The sequence below is a fragment of the Diabrotica virgifera genome, chromosome 1, assembly GCF_917563875.1.
Source record: "Diabrotica virgifera virgifera chromosome 1, PGI_DIABVI_V3a".
Lineage (NCBI taxonomy): Eukaryota > Metazoa > Arthropoda > Insecta > Coleoptera > Chrysomelidae > Diabrotica > Diabrotica virgifera.
The window spans coordinates 75,320,054-75,337,098 of record NC_065443.1 but is presented as its reverse complement, the minus strand read 5'-3'; the positions used below and the strand labels follow the sequence as shown (position 1 = coordinate 75,337,098).

Sequence of the window (17,045 nt, the reverse complement as noted above, 5' to 3'; positions counted from 1 at the left end):
GTCTTGTGTATTTTTCGCTATAATTTTTAAAATTGTTTTTAATTCATGACTTATATTTAACTTTTTGTTTTTCTTTTGCCAGTGTTATGAATGTAGACATCAGCCAATCTCTGGGAATGATTTGGGCTGCTAATTGTATTATATAAGTCGACCAATATTCCAATTTGTTCTTCTTCTATTAGCTTTATTATTTCTACTGGTACTTAATCAGGACTGTTTTACCTCATCTTTTGTTTGGACCTCATGTTTAAACCGTGTCGATATTTTACTTTTCTATGATTGTCACTATTGATCCAATAATACAAAAAATATTTCTCGAGAAAATTTCTTTATTAACTGTTTTTATATTTTCAATATTTTAATCTGCTAGTTCTATCTTATAACACTTTTAAAATGATCCTTACCAGTAAGTATTGCTGAAATGGTATACCATTGCAAAGTATAAAATAAACTAAAAATTTATAAAAGTGAACATAGCAGATCAAAACTAAAATCTACGAACATACCACTAGATAGAACACATGAACAGTTTTGGAATCTTAACATTAAATGCTAAATGTATTCATAGTTTCATTTGCACTGTGATTGAACATTTTAATTCGACAGGGAATGCTTTTTCCGTATAACAAAATTACCTATACAGACTAGACAAAACATTTACCACATAAAAGTCATAAATAAAGTAATGACGTAATGCTCCTATGATTGTATAATGTGAAATTGATAAACGAATGCGTAGATGCCAGTTTTGAGTAGTTGGTAACCTCAGTTACATACGTTCAGTACTTAGTTATTATACCTCGTTTTTTAAATAGGAGCAGTAATTCAAATTTACCGCGCCGTAAAGCATGTTTGTAATTGGTCCAACCACAGGCAAGTTTACTCCACTAAATTATAAAAATTTGTCACTATTGATATTTATGAAATTTTGACATTAATTACATTTAAAATTCATAGGTTAATTAAGTAATATCGGCGATTTTTTTGTGTTTTCTGCCGTTTTTCTTTAATTTTTAGATTTTTAGTCTGCGTTTATTTAAAAAACAGTTGATTTTAGAACTTTTTACCGATGTATTAGTATAATATAATATTTATGGATTACCATCGAAGACCGACATGATCAACCAAAAAAGAAGATGATCTGGTTATTTTGTAGTGACATTATTGGGTGTGAATCTGTCGTTTAAGATTACTCCTCCTATTTAAAAAATGAACCATAGTATAGTACAGCAAACGCCAAAATTATGGTGAGCTATGTGAAATTACTTTTTTTCGCATACTGAACTGTATCGAATGCTTGGTATTATCTCATTATCTCATTTGCACTCGTCACATGTCATTGCAATATATATTATAAGAAATACCACATAAGAAAAGTAAAAAATATGGAAAATATAACTCAAGAGAGATAGTATTTTGTAAATAGTCTAAACTAAAAAATTATGACTACTTCGCTTTATAAGGGCACACTTTTTATTATTAGTCACTAAACAAGCTCTATGAAGCCTACAATATTTGACATATAAAATACGTTATAAAAATTTTATAAAAATCATTGATGTATAAAAAAATAAGTACAAATAATCATGATATTTATTAATAAAAATAATGTATTCCACTTAAGTTTAAGTAAATTGTAAAAAGGTTTTTGCGTACGAATTAAATAACAAAAATGCCCCCAATTAAGTACAACTTGAGACAACTTATATGACAGCAAAGAATTGCATTAAACCAAATATGTTTTGACTAGTCTGACCAACGTTTTACTTATTGCAATTACACCTAGTGGTCTCCACTGTCTCGAAAAAGCTTTTTAACTTCGTCAAATACTTTATCTTCATTTTGAGTAGCATCTATTTTCTTCACTAAGTTGAATTCATCGTAATGGTCGATAATTGGTTTACTTTCATTAAGGTACACATTAACCCTCTTCTTCAAACTTTCTTCGTTATCATCCGATCGACCACTACCTGATGCTCCTCTTTCAAGACATCTGTTGAGGCATATTTCCAAAGGACAGTCGAAGAACAAAACAAATTCTAAGTTTACTTTATCGGCCACCTGCCTATTCCAACCATCTAGGTTGTCTTTGTTCCTAGGGAAACCGTCGATAAGAAATTTTTCCTTGCCTGATTTTTCCATGGCTTTTTCTAAGAGGCTGCAAGTTATCTCAACAGGAACAATTTTACCTGAAAAATAATATTTGTTAGCTTAAGGGGATGGGTAATGGGTACGTAGTTTCTGCTACAATGCTATTCAAATGGGATTCATTTTTTTCGAATCCTGAGAAAACTAAAGTATTTTTGAAAAATTTAAACGCAGAATGAAAGATTACGTTATTAGCGCGGGCCGGAAGTCCCTGAGAACTTCTCTAATGTTTATTTTAATAAGTTACAGGGGTGAAAAACTAAGAGAACATTTAGTGTGATTTTTAATTTCAAATATCTCATATTTTTTTTATTTTAAACTTTTTATTTATTCTAAGAGACTTTCGGCCCATTCGAAAAAAATGAACACAATATCCGTGGTAATATTTTTCTAATCTATCTTTGTTATACAATAGCCAGGGAGGTAGTGTCAAATTTGACCGGAGCATTTTAGCATGGCTGCTTTCTTTTTATTTAGTTAGGTATTCCAAAGCTTATTAACAAATGATGTGTCAGCTGGCCCAAAACCGGGGATTTTAGACAAGAAAAGGTAAAATATGAAACTTGATGGAAAGACGCTACAACTTATGTCAAATATTTATCTACGTGACTTACGATTCTTAATAGCCTTGCTGACTTCTCTCCTAGCTTTCACTCAGGCAATCCGGGTTCAAATCCTGGCGTTGAAATTTTTTTTGTTTTTAAAATTGACATTTTATTTTGAAAAATAATTATTTTTATAATAAGGGCGTTATTCAGCGGAATACTGGATTTATTGTGTTTTGATTGATTTGCACACTTTCGATAGCTATTTTCTATTGGATATATTGCGTTTGGAAGAAATTTTTTGTAACCACTGGATATATTTCACGACACATGACAAAGCTATTTAGTATTAATTTAACTCACTCCTCATACAGACAAACATCCATTTTTTATACCTATTATAGAGAACAGAGAAATATTTAGATTCCTATTAAAAAATGGGGGTTGGCGATAGAAAAGTGAAAAATTAGGGTTGTATGTATCTTTTGGTTCTACATCATATTACATTAAGAAAAAACAGTTTGTCCAAAAAATAAAAAAAAATGTCGGGAGGGAGGGGGGAGGGCAACCCCCTTTTTCACTTAGATTGGTCGTACTAACTCAGGAAGCTTCAGGGGTTCATTTACAACAACTTTGCTTATTAAGGTCAATCATAATATTTATGATCAAATGCATAGTTCTATTTCATAAGTTCTATGCATAATTCTATAAAAGACATACAGATTTTTTTATATTGTCTCGTATAAATAATACAAACGTGGTATTATGAAAATAATTATTTTTCAAATTAAAATGTCAATTTTAAAAACAAAAAAAAATTTCAACGCCAGGATTTTAACCCGGATTGCCTGAGTGAAAGCTAGGGGAGAAGTCAGCAAGGCTATTAAGAGTTGTAAGTCACGTAGATAAATATTTGACATAAGTTGTAGCGTTTTTCCATCAAATTTCATATTTTACCTTTTTTGTGTAAAATCCCCGGTTTTGGGCCAGCTGACACATCATTTGTTAATAAGCTTTGGAATACCTAACTAAATAAAAAGAAAGCAGCCATGCTAAAATGCTCCGGTCAAATTTGACACTACCTCCTTGGCTACAACACACTCAGTCGAATAGAATATTGTCAGTATATTGTCAGTCAGACAGTGACAATTAGTGAAAATTTTAAATATTTGAGATGGCATCGGGAATATTTTGAGTTGTTGATTAAATAAAATTGATAGTGTATTTGATAAATAATTGATTTAAGACGTGAACTTAATAAAAAGTTATTTATTGTTTATTATTTATGGAAGACCCAAAGCAGAGAAGGATATATTCAGTGATCCAAGTATTTTGTTGTTAAAGATGTTCAAAATTGTAAGCGTTTCATTGTAACAATATATTATTAAAAAAATCACTTTTCCTCTTTTTTGATTGATTATTAATTGATAGTACAGTAGATAAATTATTACAATCACTGAATACACGGTTAGTGAAAAAATTATCATATTAATTAACTGAATTAATAATTAAGGCAATTAATTATACCAGTAACAGTTATCCAAGAACATTCAAATCTTTAAAGTTAATGATGACATTGTCAAGTAAAGTTTACATATCCATACCAGTGAGAATTTTACTACACGTAATTTGCCGTTTAAAGACAGAAAAAGTAGGTATAGCCGTAAAATATTTGCAAATTATGTGCCGATGGCCTTAAATGGTATATAATTTTAACAGTATGTAATGATATGCAAAGAATATACTAACAGGAATTATTTACATCTGGTTCAATTTTCTGCTGTGTTTTATATTTATTATGACCTTTTGGTCTTGGTAGATACGACTTGCAGAAAAGATAAGATGAGAAATATTGCCGTTTGTATATCGGTGGTTAAAATACAACTTTTCAGCTAGTACGCTAGTAATCCATTCTGGACGAATCAAAGAAACAAATCTATAATATTCAGGTTTTGAAGGTCCCCAGATAGCATCTCACATTTTCATTAAAATAAAAAACACCTGTCTAAAAATTATTTGTTGCTCATTACTTTAATTAAAGCACAAAATGATGTCCAAAGAGAACTCTTTTTCAGGTTCCAAGTCATTTTTTCTATAACTTTTGCACTGAATCTTGTGGTTCTTTCTCATCTTTTAACATCCACTATTTGATTGTTTGCAGTCCTCTCCGATATTTTGGTTTCATTTGCTTTTTTATTTTAATGTCCAGCACAAGCAACTGATTTTGTTGTCTCATAATCTCACTAACTATTAGAAGTGGATCTTAGAGTACCAAAAAGCAAGGTCTGGACCAGATGGGAGCCTGTATTTTAACACAACATAACTACCACTGGAAAACTATACCTGGAAAGCACATGGCAAAATGTATATTGGATGTACGAGTACTAATATGGACTAAATTTTAGTTTCAAATAATGCATAAAACAAGCAGGAATTAGCTCAGAATCCCAACAACCTTTACTAAATAGAACTTTATTTACACATTTATGTAACTGGTGACGATCCATTAGACCTGCATAAGATTATAAAGGGTTCCAGAATTCTAGAATGCATATCATGAATATGCCGATTGTCTACAGTTAGTGATGTTAGAAGAGAATATTCTCGGCCAGAAAATTCTCTCGAGAATATTCTCGGCAAAAATTTTCTATATTTTCAAAAACCGAAACAAAAATAAAAACTAGATACGGGTCAAATTATTATAATTTAAGAAATATGTAGGTATATTGTTTTGGTGCAATATTAACGTGCAAATATTTAGAATGGTGTTCATTTAAGCAGAGAAGAACAAGTTGAGGAAACTGAGTTTGTAGATAATTTAGCAACTTTAAAATATGGTGATGAGTCGGCTGAAATAATGGCAGATTTGGCACTTTATCGGTCTAAGGAGGGCTTTTTTGAAAAACCATACATTGTAAAATCAATTGCAAAACTAGACTTAATCATATGGTGAAAAGGTACATGTTTCGGAACAAAATTAACTAAAATAGTAGTTGATATATTATTAAGCATGCCTTCATCCAGTGCAGCGACTGAAAGAAGTTTCAGTACTTATGGTTTTTTTATCCACTCCTCTAAAAGAAACCGGCTCACTGCTGAACGGGCTCGTAAGGTAACTTTTATTGCTCACAATTTAAAATTGTTAGATGTAGACCAATCCATGACTGAGCTGGCCACTCGTGAAAAACAAAATCCCACAACTCATCAGTACATTGAAATGCATATTGTAGATGACTAGGATGAGCTAATGATAGAAATAGATTCTGAATCAGAGGTCTCATCTTTTATCATACCACATCGATTATTTGCTGTTAAGAAAAAAATTTCATTTTTTATCAAAGAAATTTTGTGTTTTCTGTTGTTTTTGTATTTTTTATATACAAAGAACACTGTTGTTTCGTCTCATAATTTTGTACATATATAAGATCATGATTTTTAAAACCCTATTTTTCATCTTCAACAATATTCTTAAGGTGATACAGTAGCGATCAACAGGTAGCGAAAACGCGTTCCAAGATTGCGGCTGTAATTTTGAATATTTTTTCGAGATATTTGGCACACGTATTCGTAATATAATAAAGAATGGCGGTACAGAGCCCAGTTTGAAAAATATATTAATATGTGGAAATTACTCTGTAATTAAATACAATATTAAAAAAACGAGCCTGTACCGCCAGTAAGAAGAACAAAAAAATACACTTTCTTCAAATAAACTTTTTTATCCGATGCCTAGATTTTGTGTCATTTTGGAACTACTAATGAAATAAAAAATTTTAGTAGTTCCAAAATGACACAAAATCTAGGCATCGGATAAAAAAGTTTATTTGAAGAAAGTGTATTTTTTTGTTCTTCTTAATGGCGGTACAGGCTCGTTTTTTTAATATTGTATTTAATTACAGAGTAATTTCCACATATTACTATATTTTTCAAATTGGGCTCTGTACCGCCATTCTTTATTATACTACGAATACGTGTGCCAAATATCTCGAAAAAATATTCAAAATTACAGCCGCAATCTTGGAACGCGTTTTGGCTACCTGTTGATCGCTACTGTATCACCTTAAGAATATTGTTGAAGATGAAAAATAGGGTTTTAAAAATCATGATCTTATATATGTACAAAATTATGAGACGAAACAACAGTGTTCTTTGTATATAAAAAATACAAAAACAACAGAAAACACAAAATTTCTTTGATAAAAAATGAAATTTTTTTCTTAACAGCAAATAATCGATGTGGTATGATAAAAGATGAGACCTCTGATTCAGAATCTATTTCTATCATTAGCTCATCCTAGTCATCTACAATATGCATTTCAATGTACTGATGAGTTGTGGGATTTTGTTTTTCACGAGTGGCCAGCTCAGTCATGGATTGGTCTACATCTAACAATTTTAAATTGTGAGCAATAAAAGTTACCTTACGAGCCCGTTCAGCAGTGAGCCGGTTTCTTTTAGAGGAGTGGATAAAAAAACCATAAGTACTGAAACTTCTTTCAGTCGCTGCACTGGATGAAGGCATGCTTAATAATATATCAACTACTATTTTAGTTAATTTTGTTCCGAAACATGTACCTTTTCACCATATGATTAAGTCTAGTTTTGCAATTGATTTTACAATGTATGGTTTTTCAAAAAAGCCCTCCTTAGACCGATAAAGTGCCAAATCTGCCATTATTTCAGCCGACTCATCACCATATTTTAAAGTTGCTAAATTATCTACAAACTCAGTTTCCTCAACTTGTTCTTCTCTGCTTAAATGAACACCATTCTAAATATTTGCACGTTAATATTGCACCAAAACAATATACCTACATATTTCTTAAATTATAATAATTTGACCCGTATCTAGTTTTTATTTTTGTTTCGGTTTTTGAAAATATAGAAAATTTTTGCCGAGAATATTCTCGAGAGAATTTTCTGGCCGAGAATATTCTCTTCTAACATCACTAACTGTAGACAATCGGCATATTCATGATATGCATTCTAGAATTCTGGAACCCTTTATAATCTTATGCAGGTCTAATGGATCGTCACCAGTTACATAAATGTGTAAATAAAGTTCTATTTAGTAAAGGTTGTTGGGATTCTGAGCTAATTCCTGCTTGTTTTATGCATTATTTGAAACTAAAATTTAGTCCATATTAGTACTCGTACATCCAATATACATTTTGCCATGTGCTTTCCAGGTATAGTTTTCCAGTGGTAGTTATGTTGTGTTAAAATACAGGCTCCCATCTGGTCCAGACCTTGCTTTTTGGTACTCTAAGATCCACTTCTAATAGTTAGTGAGATTATGAGACAACAAAATCAGTTGCTTGTGCTGGACATTAAAATAAAAAAGCAAATGAAACCAAAATATCGGAGAGGACTGCAAACAATCAAATAGTGGATGTTAAAAGATGAGAAAGAACCACAAGATTCAGTGCAAAAGTTATAGAAAAAATGACTTGGAACCTGAAAAAGAGTTCTCTTTGGACATCATTTTGTGCTTTAATTAAAGTAATGAGCAACAAATAATTTTTAGACAGGTGTTTTTTATTTTAATGAAAATGTGAGATGCTATCTGGGGACCTTCAAAACCTGAATATTATAGATTTGTTTCTTTGATTCGTCCAGAATGGATTACTAGCGTACTAGCTGAAAAGTTGTATTTTAACCACCGATATACAAACGGCAATATTTCTCATCTTATCTTTTCTGCAAGTCGTATCTACCAAGACCAAAAGGTCATAATAAATATAAAACACAGCAGAAAATTGAACCAGATGTAAATAATTCCTGTTAGTATATTCTTTGCATATCATTACATACTGTTAAAATTATATACCATTTAAGGCCATCGGCACATAATTTGCAAATATTTTACGGCTATACCTACTTTTTCTGTCTTTAAACGGCAAATTACGTGTAGTAAAATTCTCACTGGTATGGATATGTAAACTTTACTTGACAATGTCATCATTAACTTTAAAGATTTGAATGTTCTTGGATAACTGTTACTGGTATAATTAATTGCCTTAATTATTAATTCAGTTAATTAATATGATAATTTTTTCACTAACCGTGTATTCAGTGATTGTAATAATTTATCTACTGTACTATCAATTAATAATCAATCAAAAAAGAGGAAAAGTGATTTTTTTAATAATATATTGTTACAATGAAACGCTTACAATTTTGAACATATTTAACAACAAAATACTTGGATCACTGAATATATCCTTCTCTGCTTTGGGTCTTCCATAAATAATAAACAATAAATAACTTTTTATTAAGTTCACGTCTTAAATCAATTATTTATCAAATACACTATCAATTTTATTTAATCAACAACTCAAAATATTCCCGATGCCATCTCAAATATTTAAAATTTTCACTAATTGTCACTGTCTGACTGACAATATACTGACAATATTCTATTCGACTGAGTGTGTTGTAGCCAAGGAGGTAGTGTCAAATTTGACCGGAGCATTTTAGCATGGCTGCTTTCTTTTTATTTAGTTAGGTATTCCAAAGCTTATTAACAAATGATGTGTCAGCTGGCCCAAAACCGGGGATTTTACACAAAAAAGGTAAAATATGAAATTTGATGGAAAAACGCTACAACTTATGTCAAATATTTATCTACGTGACTTACAACTCTTAATAGCCTTGCTGACTTCTCCCCTAGCTTTCACTCAGGCAATCCGGGTTCAAATCCTGGCGTTGAAATTTTTTTTTGTTTTTAAAATTGACATTTTAATTTGAAAAATAATTATTTTCATAATACCACGTTTGTATTATTTATACGAGACAATATAAAAAAATCTGTATGTCTTTTATAGAATTATGCATAGAACTTATGAAATAGAACTATGCATTTGATCATAAATATTATGATTGACCTTAATAAGCAAAGTTGTTGTAAATGAACCCCTGAAGCTTCCTGAGTTAGTACGACCAATCTAAGTGAAAAAGGGGGTTGCCCTCCCCCCTCCCTCCCGACATTTTTTTTTTATTTTTTGGACAAACTGTTTTTTCTTAATGTAATATGATGTAGAACCAAAAGATACATACAACCCTAATTTTTCACTTTTCTATCGCCAACCCCCATTTTTTAATAGGAATCTAAATATTTCTCTGTTCTCTATAATAGGTATAAAAAATGGATGTTTGTCTGTATGAGGAGTGAGTTAAATTAATACTAAATAGCTTTGTCATGTGTCGTGAAATATATCCAGTGGTTACAAAAAATTTCTTCCAAACGCAATATATCCAATAGAAAATAGCTATCGAAAGTGTGCAAATCAATCAAAACACAATAAATCCAGTATTCCGCTGAATAACGCCCTTATTATAAAAATAATTATTTTTCAAAATAAAATGTCAATTTTAAAAACAAAAAAAATTTCAACGCCAGGATTTGAACCCGGATTGCCTGAGTGAAAGCTAGGAGAGAAGTCAGCAAGGCTATTAAGTCATTAAGTCGGCAAGGCATTAAGATTTTGTGTCATTTTGGAACTACTAAAATTTTTTATTTCATTAGTAGTTCCAAAATGACACAAAATCTAGGCATCGGATAAAAAAGTTTATTTGAAGAAAGTGTATTTTTTTGTTCTTCTTACTGGCGGTACAGGCTCGTTTTTTTAATATTGTATTTAATTACAGAGTAATTTCCACATATTAATATATTTTTCAAACTGGGCTCTGTACCGCCATTCTTTATTATATTACGAATACGTGTGCCAAATATCTCGAAAAAATATTCAAAATTACAGCCGCAATCTTGGAACGCGTTTTCGCTACCTGTTGATCGCTACTGTTTCCTCTTAAGTGCGTCATGAGGTTCATTCTCAGAAAATTCTCCATATGGAGAATATTCTCCGATTTTTCATTCTCGAGAATTTTCCAACATTATCTACAGTGTAACCAGTGATTTTAAATTTTTTATTGTGATTAGCAACTTCATCTGATAAATGGAAATTCATTTAACTCAAAAAAAAAGAATGATATAAAATAATTAGATAAATCTAACAGATAAATTTGCAATTCAAAGAATTAAGAAAGATATAAATTACATAAAGTATACACAAAATACCGAGTAAAAATTTAAGTTTAAAACTACATTGCAACCATTATTGAATCTATAGATTCATTTATGTAAGAGGTTGCATTATCTTGCAAATAACATGAAAAACTTATTTTTTCAAAATTATGAAGTGGTACTATTATAAAGCTGATAAAAATAGTTCCAAATAACTTATCAATAACTAAGACAATTTAGCAAATCATTCACAGAAGTGTCACTTTATATTGTTTATATGTGATATTATACCCATTAAGAAATAATCACTTTATAGTTTATTAAAAATTAATAAAGTTTCATTAAAAATAAATTTTTCATTTCACATAAAAATTCATGACGAAAAACTTTATCTATACAAGAGCAATCGCAGTTGCTTAAGCCATCCTGTAATTCTAGAAAATGTAGTAAATTAGCACTTGTGATACATAAAAAAAGCCAACTAGATCTTAAACTCTGAAATTAGTTGTAAATTAAACTTAAACTTTAAATTAGTTATACCCATGATATGAATAAGGGTATGATTACCTAGAGATGACAAATACAGTGTTCCAATATCCATTCCACCTACATATACAACAAAGAATCTTAAAATAAATCAAAACAAAATGTAGATTAATAAATCAAAACAAATTGTAGATTACAAGAGTAAGAAATTAACAAAGTTGAAACTTATCAGAGGAAGGCTAGATGGTGATAATGATGATGAAGTACTATTAAAAAAAACGAAGGGCACCTATGCTAGTTTTGCAGGCTTATACCCTAGCGCCGGGACTGTCCAGTGACATTAGTTTTTTTAGTTTATTTTAAAATGATTTTATCTAAGAGTGTAGGTGGGTGTATTGTGAAAGGCTTGAGAACAATATATCATTACAAAGACCTTATCATATATTTTAAATAACAGTTTCCTAAATTCAGTACATTTTTACTAAATACTAAATTTTAATTTCAGAAAACATTTTTAAGATATTTATTGCTAAGCAACTTAGTGCTCCAGTCATAAAATTCAAAATTGTGACAATCTTAAAAAACAAGAATAGAAATAAAACTAAGTGCTTTATTTACAGTAAAAAAAGAAACTTAGTAGGTATTTTCACTATAACTTATAAAATGATATACTTACCTAATATTATGAACTATTAAAATTAACAATACAAGAAAAGAGGGACTGAAAAATCTTGTTAATGATATGAATGTTAGGAAGCAACATTAGGGCAGCTAAAGTGCTAAAAATGTTGCTGAGCTATGAAACCAGGTATTGCTCTTTCAAACTTGCACGGTCCCAATAAGAATAGATAACGACAGAACACCTAATAGAACGCTTAGCAGAACTATGGTAGGACGACCAAGGAAGAAGTCGATATACATTTTCTTCTTCTTCTTTTGGCATCATAACCCTGGATGGGTCTTTGCCTGTCTGGCTATGTTCTTCCATTCAGATCTCTCTTGTGCCCTTCTCCTCCATTGTCTTATATTCATGGTTTTCAGGTCGTCTTCCACGTCATCCAACCATCTCGTCCTGGGCCTTCCCTTCTTTCTCCTTCCTACCGGCGTCCACTGTAATATCTTCTTTGTCGTTTTCGTATCTTCTTGTCATTGAACATGTCCCAGCCATGACAGTCTGACTTTTCACAAATCTTACAATATCATACCCTTCATTCAGTTCATTAACCTCGTCGTTTCTCCTGATGTGTCTTCCTCTTGCAGTGGGCCATATACTTTTCTCGGTATCTTTCTCCCGAATATTCTGAGTTCCGCTTCATTTTTTTTTTCAATATTACCCAGGTTTCACAACAATATGTTACTACAGGTCTAATCAAGGTTCTGTAGATAGTCATTTTGGTTCTTTTGTCTAATAATTTCGATGTCATCAATCTTTTATTAACATAGTATGTATGATTTCCACTGGAAATACGTGCATTAATTTTGCTACTTATGGAATTCTTCTGGTTGATTTCTGTGCACATATATGTGAAGGCAACCACACATTGAATAGTATAGTTGTCTATTGCTATATTATTTTTCATTCTCAGGTGTTCTTTTGATGGTCATGTACTTAGTTTTGTTTAATTTATTTTAAGCCCTCTTGTGCTTCAGGATCAATTTCCTTCAACGTTTCCATTAGTTGTGTCTTGCTTCTACTAATAATGGTGACATCATCTGCATACGCAGTAATTTAAACTGTTTTGGTGTTTATATGGCCGGTTACATTGGTTTTTCTGATTACTGCCTAAAGAACTAGGTTGAACAGCATGTTAGAAAGTATGTCTCCCTGTCTCACCTCCGTGTTGATGTCAAACAGGGGAGACAGTTCTCCATCTACTCTAACTGCAGCTTTTGAACCCTGCAACATCATTTTTATGAGACTGATATATTTTTTTAGTATACCTAGATTACGGAGGTCTTCCAGCATTTTGTCTCTTTTCACACTATCAAAATCTTGTTAAATTCTATACAGTGTGTCTACTTAAGTTGGAAATATATGGGAAACTTTTTTGTTATTCATTTTACGAAAAAAAGTTATTCTGTATAAAAAGTTCTGCATGCTCTAAAACCTAAGATTAAATCATCAGCTATCAAATTTTGTCAATATTATACGAGGTATGTCAAAAAATATGAACTTCGTTCAAGAGTAAAGTACCTTTATTTCTCTCAATATCGAAAATTCTTATTATAAAAAGTTGTTTGGAAATAAAAACTGAGATCAAATATGCAATTACATGCTTCTAATTGGAAAAAAAATTCCAAATTTTTCTCAAATTTATGTGATACTTTACTTCATCTTTATTTATTACACATACGATAACTCTTTTATTATTACTTTTATGAAAAAAAGGTATTCTTTATAATTTATAAAAAGCTCTGTATGTCCCAAGACCGAAGATGCAACCATCAGATATCATATTTTATTAATATTATACGAGGTATGTCAAAAAATATGAATTTCACTCAAGAGTAAAGTACCTTTATTTTTCACAATATTGAAAATGTTTATTAAAAAAAGTTGTTTAGAATTAAAAATTATGTTTCAATATGCAATTACATCATTCTAATTGAAATATTGTGAAATATAAAGGTACTATAATCTTAAGCCAATTTCATATTTTTTGACACACCTCGTATAAAATTAATAAAAGTTGATTTATCATGGTTGTGTCTTAGATTTTAGACCATGCAAAGCTTTTTATGAAGAATAACTTTTTTTTCGTAAAATTAATAATAAACGAGTTATCATATTTGTAGTAATTAAAAACGATGTTTGGTATCCATAAATTTGAGAAAATAATTTTTTTTTTCAATTAGAAGCATGTAATTGCATATGTGGTCTTAGTTTTTAATTCCAAACAACTTTTTATCATAAGAATTTTCGATACTGAGAGAAATAAAGGTACTTTACCCTCGACCGAAATTCATATTTTTTGACATACCTCGTATAATATTAAGAAAATTTGATATCTGATGATTGAATCTTAGGTTTTGGGGCATGCAGAACTTTTTATAAAGAATAACTTTTTTTCGTAAAATTAACAATAAAAAAGTTTCCCATATGTTTCCAACTTAAGTAGACACGCTATACATAGTATACCAATATACATATTATAACATAGTTCTATCTCGTATGCATAAGCTTTCTCTTGTATTATTCTTAGTATGAATATATTGTCTGTAGTGGCTCTATTTGGTCTGAATCCATTTTGATAATCACCAATTATATTTTCGGAGTATTCCGACAATCTATTATAGATAATGCCAGAAAAGATTTGGTATAAAGGTCGATATACATGCTAAAGAATAAAGGAATTGAAAAAATAGTACATCAAAGTGTGTAAGAAGTAATTTAATTTCTTTAGCTGAGTGCTTTCGACAAAATTGTCATCATCCGAACTAATGCCACAATAAAAAAAGGAATCTTGTAAGAAAAAGAAGTACAAAACGCTTTTTTTACTTACATCAGGGACAGAAATACTAGGAGACTAATGCTGAGGGAGTCCAGGGCCCAACTTAGGCTGTAGAGCAATAGGAGTGAGAGCTATGAAGGTAGTACTGCGTTTTTAAAAAGCAAGGAGTGAAAACTGCAAAAATAAACTCATGATACCTAGAACAGCTAAGAACATACCTAATATATAATTAAGTTTCTCACAAACAGTCTTAGTTCGTTTAATATTTACTGTATATTGAAAAACAAATATAGAAACAGAAATTACTATAGTTCAATTGTTTTTATTTTAACAATGTATTACAACAATATTCAAAAATATTTGTCAACCTATTTGATTGATGAGATTGTTTATCTACTTATGGGACTTATTGTATATTTTTAAGTAAATATTTTGAGGTGTTAAGCTGAAAAGGAAAAATCCCCTTTCAATCTTTTTTTAATATGTTTTATTTTTTGCAATTGCAGTTAACGTTGCATATTTTTAAATATAGCTATAAGATAATCTGTACTAAAAATGATAATATCCTTGATAGAATTATTATAAATTATATTAAAAATATATTTTTCCAAGGTCTTAATCAGAGAATTTAACCTTTGTATTGTATAGTTGACAATAAAGTTATTTAGTTTAAAGGATATTTAAACACATCACCAATTTTACCTTCTTTAATGTAATTCTCTATGAGTTCCCCATACTGTGATCCAGGGTTGTTTCTTTCTTCCCTTAACAGATCGCCGGCAGATAAATGGGTATAGCCGAAAGTCTCGACTATTTTCTGGCTTTGGGTGCCTTTTCCGGCCCCTGGGCCCCCTAATACGAACACAACTTTAGGTTTCATGGTATGAAATCCAACTGAAGCAAATGTTCTCACTGCTCGAGTACCAATGCCAAATAATGACATAAACATAACCTCACATTGTAATCGACTTTTTAAGATTGATGATTTGGCGGTTACGTAATTAAATGAAATTGTCTCAGTGATAACGATTTCCGATATTGAGAGTCATGTACTTTTATGTCTTCCAATGAAAATTTATATTTTCCATACACCTTTTTAAAAACACGTTTTCCGATTTATTTTTAAAATCATATGATTATTTTACGTTTGACGTGTGTTCGGATTTCAATTTTATATCCGTTGACAGAGATAGCTAGTTGGTATTTCTACAAGAAAGAATGAGAAGTCAAGTACTCAAATGTCATAAGTGAAGGTCACCGCAACTACCCAGTCACATATCAAACCAACCAACAAAAAATCGAACGGTACAGGACCGGCTTTGGAATATTTTACATAACAAAAATAAAAGTAAAGAAATGGATATTATGTATAATGTAATTTCAAGAAATTTAAGATTTAACTAAAAGGGGTAGTTCCCTGGGTTGGCTGTATACCATATAGTTAAAAAACTCGTAACATGAAGTAAAACCACTTGTATGTAAAAGGTATATTTAATAAAATTTTAAAAATCCCAATGGATTAAATAAAATAGGTTCATTCAGAACGTTTTCGGACCTATCAGTCCATCATCAGTGAATTCGTGAATACTTGCTAACTAGCCCCAGAACCAAACAATGGTTGTACTTAAAATTCAATCTACATTACAGTATTGTGAAATTGGATAGGCTAAACGCCGATGTTATAAGAATACCTCCGGGAACATGGTGTGACTCTAAACGAGAACCCTGACAACCATCTTGGCAGACCTCGTTGGCCCACTTAGCCAACAAAGTTAAGATTGCTGTGATGGTAGCCAACCTCCGACAGGAGACGTACTGCAAGGAGAAGAAGGTCGTGACATGGTTTCTCCGCGGAGAAAGGTATTTGGGAGGAAAACCATGAGCTCGAGTGGGCAGATTTGCTTTTCTTGAAATAGATCTGTCCCCTGTGGGGTCGCAAAGGAGTATCTACCCGCTACCAAAATAACTATACTATATAAAGAAATAAATAGACCGTGATCAGGAGTTTCTTGCAGATAGTCTTTAAGTAGCATCCCAAGACTACGGAATATTCATATGATTTACTTATTGAATCATATTAGACAGAAAATCAAACAAATCGATAAGAGAGAAAACAAAAGTAAAAAATGTAACTGAACATATAACAGGGTTAAAATGGAGATTTGCGGGCCACAATGCGAGACAGGAAGATAATAGATGGAATGCTAAAATACAAAACTGGAGACGGTGGACAGGAAGAAGAGGAAGACCTCAGATGCGATGGAAGGACGATATTGTAAAGGCTGCAGGAACTCACTGGAAAAGCGCAGCCAAGGACAGACGGAAATGGAAAGATTTGGGGAAGGCCTATGTCCAAAGTTGGATAGAAATGGGCTAAAGAAGAAGAGA

General features: G+C 31.1%; 2 protein-coding genes across 3 annotated transcripts in view; one reads left to right on the top strand and one right to left on the bottom strand.

Moving 5' to 3' along the window:
- LOC114330230 (DNA-directed RNA polymerase I subunit RPA2) overlaps positions 1-17,045 on the top strand; it is a 178,156-nt gene that overhangs the window by 115,435 nt on the left and 45,676 nt on the right. The window lies entirely within an intron of this gene.
- On the bottom strand, positions 312-15,852 carry LOC114330232 (UMP-CMP kinase). The gene is made up of 2 exons (XM_028279556.2): positions 15,360-15,852; positions 312-2,189 (listed from the first exon to the last, which is right to left on the bottom strand). Exons 1-2 carry the CDS (start codon positions 15,604-15,606, stop codon positions 1,783-1,785), a joined length of 654 nt encoding a protein of 217 aa, XP_028135357.1. The 5' UTR covers positions 15,607-15,852; the 3' UTR covers positions 312-1,782.